The 22,619-nt window shown below is 35.5% G+C and overlaps 1 protein-coding gene across 1 annotated transcript in view; it reads left to right on the plus strand.

Annotated features, from left to right (window-relative positions):
• The window catches only part of LOC115410805 (cGMP-dependent protein kinase 1-like), a 119,544-nt gene that overhangs the window by 94,923 nt on the left and 2,002 nt on the right, over nucleotides 1-22,619 (plus strand). Inside the window, 9 exon segments of the mRNA XM_030122624.1 lie at nucleotides 2,196-2,261; nucleotides 2,431-2,505; nucleotides 13,995-14,091; nucleotides 18,321-18,460; nucleotides 19,947-20,036; nucleotides 20,147-20,288; nucleotides 21,443-21,606; nucleotides 21,687-21,809; nucleotides 21,900-21,962. Coding sequence (XP_029978484.1) covers nucleotides 2,196-2,261; nucleotides 2,431-2,505; nucleotides 13,995-14,091; nucleotides 18,321-18,460; nucleotides 19,947-20,036; nucleotides 20,147-20,288; nucleotides 21,443-21,606; nucleotides 21,687-21,809; nucleotides 21,900-21,962 — 960 coding nt within the window.

A 22,619-nucleotide genomic window follows, 5' to 3' on the forward strand; every position in this document is an offset into this window, starting at 1 on the left:
CGATGTTGCAGAAGATGACTGTGTTTCCATGTTGACTATTGGAGCCTCTGAACATCCAAATGGGTCATAGTTGATTGACCATAAAATGCTGAGAATCTGCCATTTACCTGAATTATTTCACTATATTGATAGGATTAGTTATTCTAAAGTTATTGAACTTTCTATATCAGTAGATGCTTTTGGTTGCTGCTGGCTGTTTGTGACATTTAGGGTTAATAAGATGTTAAAACAACTTATCATGCATAAGTGAGTTTAAAGTGGCTGTAATATTGAGCTATTAACCACATAAGCATAACAAAATGGGAATTTTCTTGGGAGTTAAATCAAGAACAAATTGAAAATGCACATGAAAACATCTAGATAGGAATACACCTCATCACATAAGACCATAAAAACAGTAAAACTTCAGTACCCTTTTTGCACTTTATCTATTTACTCAGAAGTTCATCACACTTCGAAAGCCTTAAGGGTGATTTGCATAGCCAGCTGTATGTGTTTGGTTTCATTCTAAATTAATCCACCTCTCATCATTGGTCATATGTCCCACTTTGTCTCACATTCCATTGCCATGATCTGGTCATCTACTTGAACTCATCACTTTCACATTTTGCTTTAATTCTGATTTTAGAGGTTCTACTGTCCAGTCTGGCTGTGGTGGATCTACTTTTGAACTAACAGTTTATCTTTGCTGTTCATAATTCAATTTATTGAAACTTCACCATAGTTTTAATTTGGATTATCTGTTTTTATTGTGACATTTCTATGATAAATACCTATAAAATACAACTTTACATGAGCAGCATGTGTCTGAAATCCTGTTTCATTTAAAAATTTTGGCTCCTATAATAGATGTTTAGATGCATTATGTCATTAATATGAAACTGTGCAAGAAAAACACTGACGGCTGGGGGTATTGTTTTTGGTTTGGTTGGTTTGTTTCTTTCTTTCTGTCTTTCTTTCTTTCTTTCTTTCTTTCTTTCTTTGTTAACACTCTAGCAGCAAAATTATTGGTTGAATTCATACCAAATTGGGATTATAGATTGCCAGTAACCCAGAATAGATCTGATTACCATTTGGGAAAAGTAGGTCAAAGTTCAAAATTTTTATGAATTTTTGAAATAATTTTTTTCCTCCCATTTACTTACCATGGGTGAAATTTTAAATATCTATAAAAACATAAATTTTGTTTCAGTTGACTTCAAACTTGGCATATATGTAGAGGCAATTCATATGCTGACATCAGCACATGCATAGACATGATGATATCAGCTGGATCGATGCCAAAATAAGCTACACTACGTATGAGGGGCGGGGTTTGTTGTGCCTGGCAGCAATTGTTTATGCTTTATTTTGACAGTTATTCAGTTTAGCTCAGTCCAGTTGAACCTAGGTAATTTCCTATGAGGTTTTTTTTTGGGCTCATTAATCAGCTTTTTCAAGGTCTAAATTACAGTATTTTACTGCCCTGTACAAGAAAAATTATCAACGTCTAAATCTTTGAGAACATTCCTCCTGTCTGAACAAACTTACTTTTATTTTATTGCATTTTAAAGATGCCTTCATAAAACCCAATGCAACAAATCTAATAAAAAAATAAAGTTTTATGTTTGCAACTAAACTTGTGTCTGTCCAGGGAACTTCTCTCCATCCTTGTCCTCATAAATATTTCCATCAGTATTTTCACAGCAGGAACAGGAAGCTACATTTTCTTAAATTCCTAAAGGTGAAATTTTATCTCACTAAAGCAAGACATGTTTATTCAATAAGAATGTCTTCATCAGTTAATGGTAGAATTTCACTCATAGGGGTTTTTGTAATTAGAGGAACTAGAATATTCCTGAAAAAGTTGGTAGAACTTTTGTCTAAACTTGTCTAAAGCTTAAAATTAATGGCAACAGTCACCAGTTACCTGCTTTTTACAGTGTATGATGATAATAAATGGATCTGAATTTGCAGTGGTTAAAATTCCATTTCCTCTCACCACATGTAAAAATGTAAATATAGTTCATGTCAAGTTGACACTGGCTGTTTCCTGCTCTCCCATAACTTTATTTTCAGTGTTGGCGCAGTGACAGTTTCCACTTCCCACCTGTTAAAGCTCCATGCTAGACCCTAATTGGTTCCGGAATGCATGTAATTTCTTGCATTTTCCCCTTATTTAAATGACTGAAACAGAAAATGTGTTTTACCCACAGGGAGGATGTCAGAACAGCCAATGTGGTCGCAGCCGGCGCCGTCACCTGTCTGGTCATCGACCGAGAGTAAGACACACACACACATACTTGCACAACACTGTGACTGTATATGAATGTCAGGTGTATTTAAAGCGTCCTGCTTCCCTCTGCTGGTCAGTAGAATAACTACAAACAGCAGACTGACCTGCGAGTACTTCATAGCTTCTTCTGATTGGCTGTTGTCTTTTCTCTGCAGCTCCTTCAAACATCTGATTGGTGGATTGGAAGACGTTTCCAATAAAGGCTACGAGGACGCTGAACTGAAAGCCAAGTAGGTTCAACACACACACACAAACAAACACACACATAAAAAGTGTTGTTTGCTTTTAGTATATCCCAAAATGCCAATAAATGTTACATCAAGGCCTCCTGCAATCTTCTAAATGAGCTTACAACTTCCACGGGACAGATCTGCACTTAGGAGAAGGCTGCCCAGTGTTATCTGGAAAGGTCGTAAAAAGTTTTATAATGTGACAACAAAACCAAAGTCATTTTTGGTGCAATTGAAGCCAAATTAATGTACAAATCAAAATGGAAAGCATCAAAATGAACTAAATGACTTCCTGGAGTGCAACGTAGTAGTTAGAATTGGTCCCCAGTGGATTTCTTTAGTTTCCTGTTTTGGCTTTAAACAATTTTGTGTGTGCAGATACGGTAATAACAATGAGAATATCATATGGAAACTATAGATTTGTTATCATAAATATAATGTTTTTCTTGTCGAATGAAGTGTGTGTCTTGCTGCAAAAGTTAAAAATATGTGAATGAATGCACAGTTTTAAGTCAAATGATATGTTCTCCAAATCCCAGGAACACTCAAAGTATAGCAATAGCACCTGAGACCCTCAGAAACTCTGGGAAAAAACCTGAAAACACATCTAGTAAAAATGTCACACAATAAAATTCAGCTGAACAAACAGTCATTTGAAATATAACTACAAGTATTTTTCCATCATGCCACAGCGACTAGACATAAAGAGCCTCACCTTTCTAAGAATCCCAAGCACATCTCAAAACCATCAAAATCACTAACGAAACTTCACAGCCACAGACAGAATTATATATTTTGGTTATTCTTTTTCATCTTTAATAATGTATACACGGTCTTACCTTCACATTTCTTCTCAAATTTGCCTCAAAAGGCTTTACAATTTACTCAATTTACGACACTGTCTTTCCTTGATTGCCTATCTTTGATCTGACAAATGATCAGCATCTTCACAACAAAACCCTTTAAAGGGATTATATTTTGCTAAACCCACTTTTATTAGTCTTAGGTACATTATTTGTGTATTTGGGGATTCTAATAGTTCCAAAAGTTTGATCTTTATATTCATTTTGAGAAAAATCAAGTGGATTTCCTCAACCTGTTTCAATTCCTTCTTAATTTGTTGCGTATATAACTGGTTACATCACAACATTTGCACATATAAGGTCAAGACATCTGATGAACATTTCTCCAAGTACGACATAATTGTTTGTCAGCAGCAGCGGTTGTAGTCCATACTGCAAATATGTCCAAACTTCGAGCCAATTACCTAAAATGTTCAGTTGTTGTTGTATTAACAAACATAAGTGGCATAACAGGGCAGAGAAGCATGGTCAACAACCTGGAGGGGGTGGGGCGTGAAGTGGTCATGTGCATTTAAAGGGCCAACGCTCAAACGACCTTTCTGGTGTCATTACTCAGAATAGGGTTGAAGATGAACCTGTGGAGCTGAATTAATCACCCAGCGTTTACAGTTTATGTAAACCGCAGGGAAATGTTTTAAAATGCATAATTCCATTTTAAAAAAACAAAATGTCACGCCTTTAAGTGATTTTGGTTATTATCAAGAAAATCATGGAAAATGGCGAGATATCAGCTCTTAAAATAAACTCTTACGGTCTGTTTTTGTTGTTATCATTATATTTGTCCAAACAATTGTACATTAGTCGTACCAGGCATTAAATGAACAAGAAATTGAAGAAAACAAAGGTGGTCTAATCCTTTTTTCCGCGACTGTACAAACAGCAAATACAGATATTGTTCAGCAGAGACATATGATGAAAGGCAGCATTCAGCCACTGTCACTGGACAGGACCTCAGGCACAAGAACGGATGTTTGCTATTTGCTAGTCATCCTCGAAACAATTTTGGAAGCTTGTATTGTTCACTCAGAAGCAAGGCTGGACTAAAGTAACTCTGGTGGCCAAAGGTCAAAGGTCACTGTAAGTGTGGCTGAGTTTTTCATACTTGTGATTTATGATCTCAGGAACACCTTGAGGGATTTTTTTTTTCCGAATTTGTAACAGACGTTCATTTTGACTCAAGGATGTAATGATTACACTTAAAGGTCAAATGTTTTGATATCACAAAACATATTTCTGTACTTGACTGATACACAAATAGTGGATGCTTCTGATTGAGCTTATGGTTCTTGTTTTGTGAAACTGAGTTTTTTCCATTTTAATTAACTTTTTCTGATGTAATTCTTAAACAATTAGCATAAAATACATTCTTGCAAACACAGGTATTATGTTATTTAGTCCTATTAATGGTCGGTTCTTCCCATAAGTTCCAGTCGAGGTGGCTGTGTTTGTTTATGCATAGTTTACATCTGTAACTGAATGCTCAGAGCAGCTTATGTAAGTACAGCTAATAATAACACCAGAGAGCAGGTTCCTCTGAAGGGGCATCACATTAACAGTATCTCAGGTGTTTGTCACCTTTCTCTATATTCTGGCTTCATATAAAAGGAAATGCAAATGATGTTATGTCAATAAAACTGGACACGTGGAGATAAACTAATATTTAATAGCAGCAGTCAGACTTTAATGTGAGGATCTTGTGTTTGTACTATGAATGTACGACTCTGTAATTACAAATCTGGCATTTAGACACTTTACCACCTCAGTAAAGTATACTTTTTACATTTCCAGTTTTTTTATAATTAAAATTATCATTAAAAATCAGGAATGGAAACTGAAAACTAAACAGCTCATGGGTCAATTGTTGGTTTTGTTTTTTTTTTAATCAGAGAAAACATTGACACAGTGAGTATCTTTGTCAGCAGAATGGTCGGTGAGATATTGGTTAAAAATTAATAGAGCACTTCAATCTTTACTTTATCATCAACCTTTATTGGAGCCATATTTAAAATAATATTGTCATTTTGTCACCTTTAGGGTCAGTCACATGTGTTGTACAGCTGACAGGACAAAACCCTTAACACCTGCCAAACAAAACGCAATCATGTCCTCCACAAAAGGTGTGTGTGTGTTTGTGTGTGGGATCAGGCTATTTCCTAGAATCAGAGCTGAATAAGCTGGAGTCAGGTTTCTGCAGGAACTGGAGCCGCTGTTGGGACAAACTAACATATAAACACTCCAAAAATAGTTTGTAATAGTAAGAGAAAGATTAAGTGTACAACTCACAGCAGTGTTCAGATGTCCACAACCTCTAAACCCGTTGTCCTTCAGCCAAAATCTGCCAAGCTTCTCTATGTTAGTACAGGGTGATGGTTGGGTCAGTGTTTTCTGGCTGTTTTTGAAAGAATCAGCTTTTTTTGCAACTGTAAAACATTATGCAAGTTTTGCAAGATGTGTTTGGTTCGCTGAAAGCACTGGCCAAGAATGATTTTGCTACAAGTGAAAAATACTTGATTTTACCAAAATTTTACCTGAATCAGTCCCATAAAGACCCCGTGCTACTTTGATCACAGTTCCCAAATATAGTTTTCTCTTTATTTAACCTTTCCTAAGTGATTTTTTTTCACCATTTATTGTAATATTATTCTATGTACTTTGAGTTTTTTCAGTGAAAATCGGGTATTTTTCAATATTTAATTTGCTGATTATGTAAATGTTCATAAAAGTTCAAATTAAATTTGAGGGTTATTATATCAAACTGAGAAAACGGAAGAAAAGGTGACTTTATCAGTAAAATATATTATTAACTGAACATAAACTACATGCCTCCCTCCACTATCATTCATCCAACTCCATGGGTTTTACTGGTGAATCAATGTTGTAGAAGATGACTGTGTTTCCACATTCACTACGGAGTCTCTGAACGTCCAAATGGGTCATATCTGATGACCATGAAACGATGAAAAACTGCATTTTACACCAATTATTTACATGTATTGATAGGATTAGTGGATCAACGGTAAATCAGTAAATTATATTGGCTGCCAGTGGATGTTTGAGTCTTTATGGGTGTAATGGAATTTTAACTTCTTTATCTAATTCCCTTCTCTGTTCCATATCCTTTCCTGAATACCCCACACACACACACACACACACATTGCATGCTCACTTTCCCGAATATCCCCCACTCACTGCCTGCTACCTTTACCCAAACCCTCCTACTGTGTGTGTAAATTTTCTCTTTGTCTTTTCTTTGCAATTGCCGCTCATGTTCAGAACTGACCTTTCTTTGCAAAGAAATGTAATCTTGTCGGCTGGCAGAAGTCTCTGTTTCATTATTCACCAGTAGCAGAGCAACAATTTCCATAACATGGGTTAAACCAGAATTTCTACAGCATGTCAAGATACAGCCATTGGCAACGTATCATTTAGTTCAATAAATACTAAGTGATCAAAATTTACATATGTTTCAACACCTGAAAGTATCACTTTCCATCACTTTGTTGCAGTTCAAAGTGGTGCAAAGCTGAAAGAAGTCAAGAACTCAAAGCTCAGCTGTCTAGAATCAACATCTTGGGATTCATTTTCAAAATATTCTGAGTGACCATAGTCTCAGATTGAAACTGAAATGGTGAGGACATGTTAAAAACATATGAACCGATGAGTTGCAGAATGCCAGTTAAGATTAAATTCTTTTATTCGCACTTTTACTTTTCCTTGTGCTTTTTCTTTATAATTTTAGTACTTGAGGCTACTTTAACACAAAAGATCTGTGTGCATCCTTCAACACTGCTTTTAAATAACTTTTGTTTGAGATACACTCAATATATAATTTTATTCATGAACCAGCTCATTGTACTTTTATTTTGAAGGTTATTTGAAGTATTTTGTAGTGTTGATAACTTCAAGATCAAAGACTTGTGCTGCTGTTTGACATTCTGGATTACATGTCTTTGCTGTATGTGATGAATGTGAATAACTTTAAGTTTTGACAGGCACATTTCTTTTTAATATACCCTTTGTTTTGTGGGCATTTTGGTATTTAGATACCAGGGCAGGCCTCCTCGTGTGCACAATGTTCTACGTAAACATCTTCTCTACCAACACAATTTTGCAAATGTACTGCTCTGGCATTCTGCACTGCAAATAGATAACCCAAACAACCCAGATAACTTTAACTTTTATTCCAGACTGATAGTGGAGGGTATCAGACAAAATCTACAGAACTGCTATAGAACTAATAAAAGGTAGAAACAGACAGTTTAGGGTGGAGATTACACCAGATGACCAATAACACACATGTAGGTATCGATTTGGATATTTGTCATAAAAATAAATCATTTTAAGCAGATATGAGGATGTTAAGAGCATAAAACGGCTAAAACATCACAGGAAACTAATTAATAGTCTAATCAATATCATATCATAAAGTCTGTCTCTTTCTATGTCAATACAATACAAACAAACCCTAATTTGAAGAATATAAGCTATACAATAATAGTATAAATTAAAAAAAAAAAAAAAAAACACTTGCAGGACAGAGTAGGGTATCATCCATGTGGTAAACACTGATCAGAATGTGTGAAGTAAGGACATCTGTTCCAAATATAACACTCTATATGCAATTACTGGAAAGGTAAAAAACAAAAACAAAAACTACTTTCTATTAAAAATGTTATAAATTGCAGGATACAAGTCTTCATAATCACTGTCAGTGATCAAATATTCAGATAAAACTATTAAGAAAGGTTAAAAAAGCTAACGCTGCCACTCATGTGAAGGTGTTTGTTGAGTTGTTTATCAAGGAGCGATGAAGCCTGACACTGTGATATTTACTATCACTGCTATGGTAACAGGACCAGTATCCAGACTGACAGATGGACGTGTGTGTATATGTGTGTGTGCGTGTGTGTGTCTTGTATTGAGTCTATACCATAAGAGGAAATGACTTGAGTCTGTCAGCTGACATCACACCAGCTACTTTTACCCACTGTTACACCATACGTACATATATACATGTATGTATACAGTGTGTGAGCCAAAATATAAACAGCACTCTGCATCTGAGTGTAGATTTATGACATATTTCTCAGCACATATCAGAAATTCATAGAAACTAAAAACTAGAGTTTGCAATAGAAAACACTAGGTATTAAAATTGCTTTCTCATCTGTTTGTTTTTTCCAATATCTATGCTAAAACGGTTTATTTTATTCAGTATTTTTAAGGCAGATGCTTCATTTACAATGCAATGGAGAAAACAAGAAACACAAGTGACAAAGGAAGAAAAAAAAGAAAAACAACACAAATCAAAAGTTTTGCAACATTTAAGAACAGCCAATTTCTCTCTGAGGAAAATTGGAACTTGAAAAAATATATACATAATGTTACATTCATATTAATTTTCATATAATTTTAAAATAATTTTTCAACATATTCATATATTTTACCGTTAATCCTACACTGTTATTATACCATTCATATCATTACAGTCTTATTGCACTAGTGTTATATAATTCATATCATTCACATTATATTTTTTATAATATGTGTGCCCTCTTTATAAGTTCTTGTTTTCTCTCTAGATGTTTTGTAGAAGTAGTGTGTGTGTTGTACATGTTTTTACTGCTGCTTACCCAGAGAGATGCAAAACTATTACCTTAAAATTAAATTAAAATTCTATTCTATTCTATTCTGCATAGTTTTGGAAATTATTATGAGACTACCTGTGATTTTCCATATAAATTCAGAATCATCCTTCAAATGACCTTGTGCTTTATCTCTTTTTTGGCGTATGAATTGTTTCTACATTGTTTTTGACCATCAGATGTTATATATTAATTTGGTTTTAGCTGTAATTTTTTTTTCCATTAAATTAGAAACTCAGATTGTGTGTTTTGACCCCTGATGGCCTTACAACTCACATTAACGACAAATGTTGACATTTCACTACTTAGTCATTTTGCCATATCCATACTTGTACATATTAACATATTGTGTAACATATGATTTTATATTAATTGTTAATAGTTCAAAGTGAATTATACCCTATAAAGTTTTTTTTTTTTTTTTTTTGCCAGACAGATGGAAAAAAGTTGATTTTTTTACCTTGACATGTTCCTCGGAAGGGTCACTTGATGTGGCTGTCAAGGTAAAAATGAACGTTTTCCATCTGCCTGACAGAAAAGAAAAGGAAATCTTTGTAATCTCAGTTGACAATATGAACCTAATCGGACTAAATCATACACAGATGTAAAAAAGTAAATACAAATCAATACAAAACACTTAACAGATTTACATAATAAATAGAACCTTACCCATGCAGTTCTTCGCTTCTAACTTTATGTATTTTCCTAGATAACTCTCAGCTGAGTTTGTGTAATGTTATGTAGTGACAGCACATGTAATGATGCTTCTGTTAACTGTAACATAACGTGAGTGTGTTGTGGCAAATCTGCACCAAGAAAGAAAATGACTCCACTCCGTCTGATGTCATGACATTACAGCAGCTAAATATGTGCACATATATCTGTATCAGTGTGTGTATGTGCATCTAAATTTACATGACACTTTGGATGTGAAGGTAAATTGATAGTTTCTACCAGTCTCAAAAAACACAGTTAACAACAGTAACAGTGCTGTCTATAATAGTCATGGAAATCTAATTGCAGAAATGTAATGCAATATTCAGAATTTTGTTTTCATTATTGTGAAATCACATGAAAATAAGAGTGGGAAATGAAAGAATAAGATTTTTATATCTACAGAGAGAGTCTTAAATGTTTCTAGAGTAGCTCATCATAGATTATTTTTTGTATCCATTGTACAACACTCACATTTTATAACAACACCTGCTATGTTCCAGTTATGACCACAGCTACCGTTTACTTCTCTAAAATACCCTCAACTATATTTTTACATCAACAGAGGGAGTAGGTTGTCCCTTCACTGTCCACCTGACAGAACAGACTTATTGTTACCCCCCCCCCGACCCCTCAGCAAAATTATTGGTTCAGTTCATACCAAACTGGGTTTGTAGATTGGCAGTGCCCCAGAATAGATGTCATTATATTTTGGGAAAGGTAGGTCAAAGTTCAATTTTTTATGATTTTGAAGTCTTCCCATTTACTTATAATGGGCGAAATACATGTGAGGGGCAGGGCTTGTTGTGCCTTGCGCCACTTATTTTTTCTGTTTTGCAGCTTGTAGCATCTAACTTTAACATACTTAACCACCACCTTTATCATCTACAGCGTTTGAGTTTTTATCCAACAGAGTTAACATCCCCTTAACTCTTTTTTTTAAGTTTTTATTGAAATTTTATAAACACATAGTCACCAAAAACAACAAAAAACAAACAAACAAACCTTGCTTGGGTACACTACACGACATTACATTCACATTATTCAGTCCTTCCACCATTCTGGGTTCTGTAATCAGTCCATTTATTCCATTTTTTGTCCATTTGTGCTTCTTGTAGTCACAGTTTGTGAGTTATTTTTTCCATTGTATATCTTCCTTCAATAGTTGTGATCCATTGGTGCTTTGTTGGTGGTTCTGTCTTGTAATAGTTTTTTTGCAAGCCACTAAAAGTACCTTAACCAAGTATATGTCATTGCCCACTATACTTCCATCAGACAGGTTACACAAATACAGAATATCACAGCACATTGGAATCTCAAACTCCATTATTTGTTGTAGCACTCCACACACCATCTCCCAAAACAATTATTTTATCACATTTACAAAAGACGTGTGTGTGATCTACGTCAAATTCTCCACATTCCCTGCAACATTTCTGCTGTCCGTTTAACTGCTTAGTTTCCTTCTTAGGTGTAATAAAGAAATGCATCAGATTTTTCCAGGGAATATCTCCTTAACTTTATAAATAATAATAATAAATAATAATAAAAAAAAAAAAAATATATATATATATATATATATATATATATATATATATATATATAATGGCAATTTATTTAAAATGCCAAGTTCAAGTTTTCATTTAAAAATACTTTTTTTCACAAAGTAAAACTCATTCACAGTTACATAACATTAAATATACTGAATACAACATTGATATGGTAAAGAAGTAGAAATTATTATTAATAATATCAAATAAATATCAGTCACTCAAAGTCATTTATCATTGTCAAAGGTCATTATGTCATTGGTGTTACAGCTACCACAAAGCAATTTTAGTTTGAAGTAATGAACTGGCCTTTGGAGAGTTAAAATATAGAGCCAGAGCAACATCGCTGTCATATGTCTGAACTGAGGCAATTTTTGGTAAAGTTAAATTTCCGAAAAAAACTTTGCAAAATTTGGTGAGTTGTCGAAAGTGTTTAGGGGTTCAAAATTTGAGTCTCAGAGAGTAGGAGAAAGAAAAATAAACATTAAAAAAAAAATAAATTATAAAAATGTTAATAATCCGAGGGAACAATATATCCATTTCCATGGAAACCACATATTTGGCCTCATTTGAAGGTCTCAAGGTCCCCCACATCACCATGGGGTCCAGTGTCATGTGCTGTGCGCTTACACTCACATGACTGACCCCGAATGGGCGTGGACCCATTGACTCCCCATTCATTCTAAGCAGATGTAAATATGCGGTTTCCGTACATCACAGGTGTCAAACATGCAGGCCGGGGGCCATAACCGGCCCGCCAAAGGTTTCCAATCTGGCCTGTGAGATGAATTTACAAAGTGCAAATGCAAAAATTACCCTGAATATATTAACAGTCAGGGCAACAAACTGAAAAAATAATAGCATAATAACCTAGAAATCAACCAATTTTCTTCTTGGTTTAATGTGACAAAAATGATATGACATTATGCCTATAAATAATGGCAACACCAATTTTTTCCTCTTTTATTTATTGCAAAGAACATAAAATTCTACTATCCTTGAACAATAAAATGTCAATAACCTGAACAAATATGAACAACCTGAAATATCTTAAGAAAAGTAAGTGCAATTTTAACAATCTTCTGCCTGTTTTGTGTCTTGGTAGATCTGATCTGTAATGCACATGTAGAAATCATAAGTTGAGGCATAATATTGATAAAATTGTACTTGTTTTTCTTCAGAAATTTCAGTTTTTTCCAGTTATTCACATCTTTTTTGTTTTGGATAGAAATAGTTTCATCATTTAATGTTATTTTTTGCACTAAAAAATTTGGAGTTGTCATTATTTATGGGCTATTCTGCTATTATTTTATTGGTCCGGCCCACTGGAGATCAAATTGGGCTGAATATGGCCCCTGAAAGAAAATGAGTTTGATATCCCTGGCGTACATGATATCTACATGTTCGGAAAGGTCTCACTGCCGTGAATGTGAATATGAGTGAGAGTGGCAACAATGGTGAATGGCGACCGCGTCACTGGCATTTTCACCCCCATGCGCCCACTGCAGACTCAATAGGCCCTGTGCTGGCATTACTCAGCTTGGGCCTAATGATATGTCTCTCAAAAACAATAAGTGTGCATGTTCAGACTTTTGAGACTGTAAATGTTGTGGCCTGAATAAACATGAAACACTGAACTATAAAACTACTGATGCCTGCAGATGGTGAACAGATATGTGCAGGACCTTCCTGATAAATCATCTTAAGTGTCCTCTGGTGTCGGCCTCGGACAGTCTGTCACCTGAGTGAGCAGCGTTTACTGACTGAACCTCTGAGCAATGTTTCCATGTGCTAAAAATACTGCCAGCAGCATCCTGCCATGTGGGCTGTCCCACCCTGGTTGGCATTACAGCCTGCAGGACTCAGCCAGAGCAGACGTGGACACTGTTTTGGCGAAAGGGACAAAGCTTTTTGGGGGGTTTTCTCACTTTGAGTAGCAGACCTGAAATTAACCTGGATATTTAATTTTACATCAAAGCTGCAGATATTAGAGGCCACTTGTTCCGGATTCTGCACCTACATGCTCACACAGCTGGAGGATCTGGCAAACTCAGGACCCCAAACCAAAACCTCTTGCCACCACTATCATCGCTGTCAACCCCTCGTCACCGTCTCTCACCATGTAAACTGGAAGTGGAGCTCTTCATTTGAGACAGCTTTGTTGCAAACGCTTTGCCGAACATTCTCGTGAGAAAAAAATATAAAGATTTGGGAATAATTACAAAGTTTGTTTACACTTTTATACTTTGGATCGTGTTCCAAAGATACAAGTAAAAGACTAGACCGTCTATATCAACTAAAACACTCCTGTCAGACTGACCTCCAGACTGACTTACATTCCTGAATGGTATAGAACAACAACAAAAAAAACACCAAGAAGAAACAAAAAGTGTCCCTTAGCTTCTTCTTTTTTATTATTGTGGATTAAGTCAAATTAAAAGATGAGGGATTTGCTCCCAATCCCAGTGAAGCAGAGGCAGAGGGATCGCCTCGCCAGCCTCCCTGCTCCTCCATCCTCCTCTTCCTCCTCCTTCCCCATCACCTCCTTCTCCATCCAAACCTCCAAGAAGTTCCCGTTCTTTCATGTGGTTAAATGCTGCAGGTGTGCAATATACTCAGCTGATCTTAGCCTTTGTCTTTTATGGATTTCTGCTGTGTTCAGTGAATGCATCATTGTGTTTTTCTTTTTCTTTTTGTCTTTTTTTTTTTTTGTTCAGGTATGAGGCGGAGAATGCCTTCTTCTCCAGTCTGAAGCTGACCGACTTCAACATCATTGACACACTTGGAGTTGGAGGCTTTGGACGAGTCGAGCTGGTACGATATGACACAACATCAGATGAGTTTACAGTAACAGAATGATTTGCATGACATAGAAATAGGGTTTGAGGTTTTCTGTAGATATGCATGTAGTAATACAGGGAAAACTCAACAAACAGGTAATTAATTTCTCATTTTTGTGCAGAGATGAAATGATGATTCTACTAAAAAACAATCCAAACAGTGTAAAAGTCAATAATAATAATAAGTCATTGCAAATTAAATGATCAATAAATACCTAATAAACAAATAGGTGCTAAAAAACAGATGTTGGTAATTGTCTATTTGTGCATGTGACATGATGCTACTAAAATACAAGCAATGCTCAGATTAGTTGTAATTACCATGCAACTAGTTTCATATCACGTTTGGAGCAGTTTTGGATTAATTTTATCCCACATTGGAAAACAGTTTCTAGTTTTCAGATGGTCCGAGTGTTTAGCCCAGTTTTGAGGAGACTATTTAATCTTAATTTAATCACAACTCACAGATCACTCTGTACAGGTATGTGTCCGCGCATCTAGTTGCAGTAACTTTCCAGTAAAGTATCAGTGCTGGTAACTGAAAACCAGTAATCATGTGCCTCCAAGACTGGCCAGGCAGTGCTCCAAAAGCTCAAAATGACCAGTGTCCTTCCAGTGTTTTCCACCATGGGCAGACATTTCATTCCACTGATGGGCAGACCAAAATTTCTTCTAAAGATCAATTCCTGTGGGAACAACAACATACTGTTGTATTAAATGTATAGAAAACCAGTATACTTACTGATAGTACTTTTATGTTCCTATTTAACCCATAAAGACCCAAACATCCACCATCTACCAAAATCATCTGCTGATATAAACTGTTTAATACCTGTTGATCCACTAATCCTATCAATGCATGTAAATAATTGGTGTAAAATGCAGTTTGTCATTGATTCATGGTCATCAGATACGACCCATCTGGACATTCAGAGGCTCTGTAGTGAAACATGGAAACACTGTCATCTTCTACAACATTGTTTCACCAGTAAAACTCATGGAGTTGAATCAGTGACAGTGGATGGAGACACTTGATTTATGTTCAGTTAATGATACATTTTACTGAAAAAGTCCCTTTTTCTTCACTTTCCTCTATTTTTGATATAATAATCTTCAACTTTACTCTGAGCTTTTATGAACATTTACATGTTTAGTAAACTAATTGTTGTAAAATACCTGATTTTCACTGCCGCCCCCCCCCCCCCCCCCCCCAAAAAAAAAAAACAAAAAAAAACCAAAAAAAAAACCCAGAAGGTAATATTGCAATAAATGGGGTAATAAACTGCAAAAGGACGGTTAAAAATAGAGAAAAATTCATTTGTTAAGTGCAACAAATGTCACACTGGGTCCTTATGGGTTAATATGGAATAGGGGAAGTTAGCCTTAAATATTATAGGACTATAGATGTTGTCATGTTTAAAAGATGAAGTATTTTGGTGTGAAGCGTCCTCTAATCAGTGGGTGACATGCTTGGAACTTTGGTCCTCCTTATCAAGATCTCCAACGTTCCGCCAAAGTCTTACACTGTACAACACATAAGGTTTAATGGATTCAAGAAAAGACAATCAAATAGGATATACCAGCTTTGCACAGATATTACAAATACGTTAATCTATGCATTTTACTAGGGGTAAATTTGATCCGGTGGTTGTTATAGGTGTATGATGCCTGTGTTTTTGACATTAAATAAATGAATTTTCATTGCTTGTAATAATACCCACAGCCTACCTAATGTTTTTGGCCTTTTATTGTCTTTCATTGGGAGGACCTTTAGTTTGAGGAATAAAAGGTCCAATATTTTTGCAGAATACCAGGGCCAGTTTCACAGCTACACATGACCTCTGAGCAGTTACTGAATCTAAGTCTTGCAGCAGAATCCACACAAAGCACAAGGCCAATCAGCCGATCACAGCAGACATAGGCCAGATCAAAAAATAACATGAAAATTACATGAAAGTTGACTTGTGTTGAGCATTGCTTCTCTTTGTCATAAACTCGACTGCATTTCAAGTTATACAGAGTAAAAGTTGGTTTTGGCTGGACTTTGGACCATTTGCAACTCTGTCACTTGTGCAAAAGAGGAAACATGACATATTTTTCCAGATTCATATTTCCCACTCATTTTAATCATGAGTGCCAGGCATGGTAAGATAATCGCTGTTGGAAATTGTACGTTTTTTCCACTTGCATCAGTTTGTTTGGCCTTTTCATCCAGTCTCATGTTGCAAGTGGACCCCCATATTTCACGCCATGACCACAGACATTATAACAGATTATTACATTGATTCATTTTAATTAGGTGTGAACCTGAATGAGTCTAATTCTCAGATGACATGGGCATCAGAGCTTCCTTCATCTTTAATTACAGCAGACGGTGTTTCCTACGATCGCATGTATCGTACATTCCCACAGTGCAGATATGATTTGTGATGGATGTAGCGGCTGGTGCATTGCGTCAAAGGGGGTCAGGTTTCTCTGCTCCAGGAGGCGGGGTTTGAGGGTACTGAAGGTCAGAGGAGAAGCCCTGGACAGGGTTTGCCCAAAAACAGGAAGGAATCCCCACTCAGGATCTCCCATCGTTCCTCAGGGGTATTTATAGTCACAGAGTCAGAGTGAAACTGCTCTGAGAAAAAACTGACCTCTTACTTCTGAAGTATCTCTCTGACCTCAACATAACTCTAATCACTGTCAGCAGCGGTGACAAGAGCCAAGGTACATTTAAACAAGTACAAATCTCAAGCACTTGTACTTGGCTATTTTCAATCAATGCTATATCATATTCCACTTTTGAAATGTTGTAGGGAAATATACTTTTTACCCCAATAGTCACAGTTTATAATAGCTTTAACATTCTAATTTGTTTCTCAGTGTCACGTTAAAGTGATTTAGCAGACACACTTGCCTTTTTTTGTTCACTGAATTTTCTTTCAGGTACAAAAAAACATTTTACAAAAGGTCCAGACCTATTGTAGGAACCGTGTGTATTTCATTTGCTGTCATTCTAACTCAAAAAAGTGAGAGACAGTTGAGATACAAATAGAGAAAATACAATAATTTTTTTATAGACAAATCTTTATACCTTTAGTCTTATCTGTGTTTTACATTTTTTTGGTCATGCTTTTATGCTAAAGTAGGATTTTTTGTTTTGTTTTCCATTAATGTATCGATGCTTTACCTTAAGTAACGGTTCTTCTACCATTACCTGTCAGGCAATCAGCACAAAAACAGACACAGATAAACTTTTATGTCTGTCCCAAAGAAAGAATGTGGCTAAATAAATACAGTCCACACACATCTCACAGTCCTGTGAAGAAGGCGTGTCCTGTTTGACATGTAAAAGCTCATGTACCATGGGGAGTTGTGTCCAGAGATAGAAGCTTGTGTCATCTTGTAACAATATCTGTGTGTGTCTTTACAAGTTTAACTGCACATTTGGTTCAGTGTCTAAGAGTAAGAGGAGATGTTTAAGGCCTATGGTTCCTGTAGTAACAGTCCCCTTTAGACAGTTATTATGATGAGCATGAAACTTTACTAAAGAAGAGGAGATGGGAAAGAAAATATCTTCTTCTGTGATAAAATGTCAAAACATACAAGCCTGTGGAGCACTACAACTCCCATGGTGCACTTCACCATCAGACCATGATTATTACCGCTAATGAAACTATGAGAAAATAATTTTAACTGAAGTAAAAAATAAGAATGACAGCTTTCAAGAACACAAACTGTAAGATAAACTACAATAAGCAATGCAACATGAACTAAAACAAAACTGAAATGCAAGTAAAGTTAAAATATTGTAGTGAACAAGAATAAAATGACTTTGCACAGTCTGATACTAAATGTAAATGAATAATATTTGATGTCATTTTAATTTCTTATCTTTGTCAACTTCTGTAAATCAAGGCTTTGCTCATAAATCCTAATGCTAAAACTATCTAAAACTACACTAAAACTCCTCAGTTCCTTAAAAATAATAAATTTGTAAAGCTAACAAAAGCAAAACTTAAAGAAGAAAATAAAAAATAATCAAAATTTCAAAACTATACCTATATTTCTCATCTACAACAATGTAGTGTATAAATTACACTACTGCTCTGATTGGCTCATTCATCATGTGTAACAGCAGCTGATTGGTCAGAAACACAACATAAATAATCCAAAGTATCCAATACAAAACAAACCTGAATGTCTTTTCTTCTTCAGGTCCAGCTTAAGAACGAGGAGGCGAAGACGTTTGCCATGAAGATCTTGAAGAAGCGTCACATTGTCGACACGAGACAACAGGAGCACATCCGCTCAGAGAAACACATCATGACCGAGGCGCACTGCGACTTTGTCGTCAGGTTAATTGATTTTTCTATTTTCACAAAAACAGGATGTGAACTAGAAAAGCACTCGGAGAGCGCAGACCTCCTCCAAGGCAGATCAGCCCCCCCACACGATCACCACCAAAATTTAATTTAATCATTTGTTCCTTGTGCCAGTGTCAACATTTCCTGAAATTTTCATCCAAATCCGTAATCCATAACTTTTTGAGTTATCTTGCACACGGACAGACAGACAGACAGACAAACCAACGCTGGCAAAAACATAACCTCCTTGGCGGAGGTAATAACCTGAATACAATTTAAAGGTTCAGTTTGTGTTATTTAGTGACACCTAGAGGTGTAGTTACAGATTGCATAATTTTTTCCCCTTACCTCATTGTGTTTTATGGCTAAAAATGTTTAAGTCCCTCATCACAGCCAGTGTTTATTTTGCCCATTTAGGAATTTTTAATGAAGTGCATTGTACCTCAAACATAGTAGGTGGCTGTAATGGTGGACAAAACAGAAAACAGATGATGTCCATTGTAGAATTATGAAAGACTCTATGAAACATAACTCTGTAAATATAAATTCATTCTATTTTCAGGTCTTTATTCACTAATGAAAACATAGTTCTGAATAAGATAAGATAAGATAAAGCTTTACTTATTCCACAATGGGGAAATTCAAGTGTTACACCAGCATTTACAGTAAAGTGAACATGCAGAGCAGGAAAGATAGTAGAAATTTTGAAGAATATAAAGATAAAAAAAAAAAAAGCTCATTTCTGTAATTGGATTGGCCTAAATACCTCTTTGTCTGACACACTTGGCCTTTAAACCAAAAATAAATATATATTCCAAAGGATCATCCTCTTAACTGTTCCTGTTTTTAAGACATTTTCCTCTTAAAGAGAAATACAGCAAAAGAATAGATGAAAGTAAATTGATAGCTTTATTGAACTTGATACACTGCTTTGAAAAGATGCTATAAGGCTCAGAAACTCAAAAAGCTTTGAATCCTTTGTGATAAAATCTTTCATCTTGTAGAAATGCAGCAATTACTGAGAGGCCTTCGACTATGTAAAGCTTTAACCGGCAGCCATTAAGAACAGTAGAATGGAAGAGGAAATTATTAATGAGTTACCTCTGAGCCAGAACTACAGAAATATCATCAGTTCTTCTGTTCTATGTAAGGTTAATCGCCTTAGAGATTATTTTTTTACTTTTATGTAAGAAAATTAAGAGATTTGGCTTTATATTATCAATCATATTGTTGTGTCACTTGTTTCCCATAATGCCCCTGATGCGCAACGTGTCTCAGTATAAGTAGTTTTATCTATAACACTACTGTACTGACCAATAATTTGACATATTTTTCTACTTCATATCTTCTAAAATTAAGTTTACACCTTTGTGTTTTCACAGTTAACCTTTGCAGTGGGTTCAGACTGTGTGTAACTGCACACAGGATGCTGTTGTGTGTTGTACGTTGTTGTAATCCTAGTGTTGTTTGTCTTCAGGTTGTATCGAACCTTTAAGGACAGTAAATATCTGTACATGCTGATGGAGGCCTGTCTGGGTGGAGAAGTGTGGACGCTCCTCAGAGACAGGTACCATCAATCAAATAAGTCCTCAAATGAAATCGAAGCTGAAAGAAAACATTTACACTCCGTCATATTTTCTTTTATCCATTTAAAGTCGTCTTCTCTGTGCCTTTCAGAGGTTCGTTTGAAGATTCGACCACCAGGTTTTACACAGGCTGTGTGGTCGAAGCCTTCGCCTACCTGCACGCCAAAGGCATCATTTACAGAGACCTGAAACCTGAAAACCTCATCCTGGACAGCCGCGGATACGCCAAACTGGTAACAACACACACATACAAATGTTGAGTCTATTATAGTGCAGCATTTATTAATAGTGTTAATTAAAACTAAACTAAAATTAAAACTACACTGCAAAAACAGACCTATTAGAAAGAAACCAGACAGTTTTTATATTCACAATCTGTCTTCTATTGAGTAAAAAACCTGCCTTTGAAGTAGCAGATTTCTTAAAACTTTAATAAATCACTGAAAGACTATATTTGAGTCTTGAACTAGACTTAATAAAAACTTCATAAATTTAGAAGTTGTGAAAATGGAAAATGAAAACATTGTTGTTTAATATTAATATTCCACAAAGCCACTGTTTTAGCTGATTACTCTTATTAATCTATTTGAATATTAGCTGGAGTATTATATTTTGTATTATGTTTTTTAGAAGAAAATAGGCCTCATTTTTAGAAACAAGGTGCACCTTACTACCTCACTGTACCTACTTTAGTACAGAAAAAATAATTTCATCGAGTGAAATGAAAGTAAAAATGTTTCAAAAACATGACAGCTAAATGAAAATCTACTACAAGAAGAGATTACTACATTTACATATTTATACTAGAAGTTTCAAATATATAAATGTAGATGAAATCAGCTGTTTTCATATTCCCTCTTCTTTTCTCACTGTAGTTGCTATATGACTCTGAAAAGGATTTGACAGGATTTAAACAGTTGTAGTTTTTAATTAATGAAAACCTACTTTATTTTTGATTTGAGACATTATTTCATCCTACTTTTTCCATCTTCTATAAATCAGATTTTCACTAACCACTTAAACCATATAAAGACTACACTGATTCAATAAAACTCCTCAAAATACATAACTACTTATGCACTCAAAGTTAACTAAATAAAAATAAAAACTGCAAAACTGTAATAATTTGTGTGTAACCTTTTTTTTTTAAATGATAATATGCCATTTATTTGTCAAGATTTGCATGAATTTTAGTAGCTTTGTTTGCATCCATTGTGACTAACTGAACAAATAGGATATAGATAATACAGATAATTTCCGAAACGCTTTACCTAAAGTTTTTTTTTTGTGTGTGTAACCTGATAAAAGATCAACAGAAGTTAATATTATCCGACAAAGAATATAGATCTAATTTGAGAATACTGATGTATCTGATTGTCTCTTCTAGGTGGACTTCGGTTTTGCTAAGAAGATCGGTTTTTGCAAGAAGACATGGACGTTCTGTGGGACGCCAGAGTACGTTGCTCCAGAGATCATTCTGAACAAGGGTCATGATGTCTCTGCAGACTACTGGTCTCTGGGCATCCTGATGTACGAGCTGCTGACCGGCAGGTGAGGAGAGTCGGCAGAGTTCAGCACAATCCCACCGTTTACTGTCATCATCATCTTACAGCATCTCTGCTTCTCTACAGCCCTCCGTTTTCAGGTCCTGACCCGATGAAAACCTACAACGTCATCCTGAGAGGCATCGACATGATCGAGTTCCCAAAGAAGATCACCAAAAACGCAGCCAGCCTCATCAAGAAGCTCTGCAGGTAGGGGGCGCTAGTAACTCCATGCAGGTCATAACACACTGTTTAAAAGCACAGAGTAAATATCTAAACACTGATTGTTTGTTTCCACAGAGATAATCCATCAGAAAGACTTGGAAACCTGAAAAATGGAGTCAAAGACATCCAGAAGCACAAGTGAGTGAATGAGCAGCTGATTCTGTCATTTCTTTCTGTTACAGTGTAATCCAAATGGGTCATATCTGATGACCATGAAAAGATGACAAACTGCATTTTACAACAATTATTTACATGTGTTGATAGGATTAATGGATTAACAGGTATTAAACAGTTTAGATCAATGGATGGTTTTGGTCACGGGGGCTGTTTGGGTCTTTATGGGTTAATTTAGTGAAAATGTGGATTCAAATAAGTGTTATGGAGTTAAAACTGACAAAATCATCTGATAGTGTATTCAATCTGACTTATGTTGTGCTGCCATCTGCTGGTGTAAAACTGACAAACTTGGATAATACATAAATCCACCCAAAACAATAGTCATATGAAACACATGGAGGCACAAAAGAATGAAAGAAAAAAAATTAAATGAAATGAAGTTAATTCGTTCACACATTTTTATTTTTTCTTTGCTTTTTATAACAATAATCACCTTGATTAAGTAGCTTATGTCCCCATTTCTTTTTCATTAAAGTATTTATTTACCCTGTTGAGGGGGCTGTAGCAGCTAAAGTCAGCAGATTTCCATCTAAAATTATAATATGTTAAAGTTGACATACTGTAACGTCCACAGTGAGATTTCACAGAGATTTCAGATGTAAAAGGTGTGTTTTAAGT

This window comes from Sphaeramia orbicularis, chromosome 19 (assembly GCF_902148855.1).
Source record: "Sphaeramia orbicularis chromosome 19, fSphaOr1.1, whole genome shotgun sequence".
Classification (NCBI taxonomy): Eukaryota; Metazoa; Chordata; class Actinopteri; order Kurtiformes; family Apogonidae; genus Sphaeramia; species Sphaeramia orbicularis.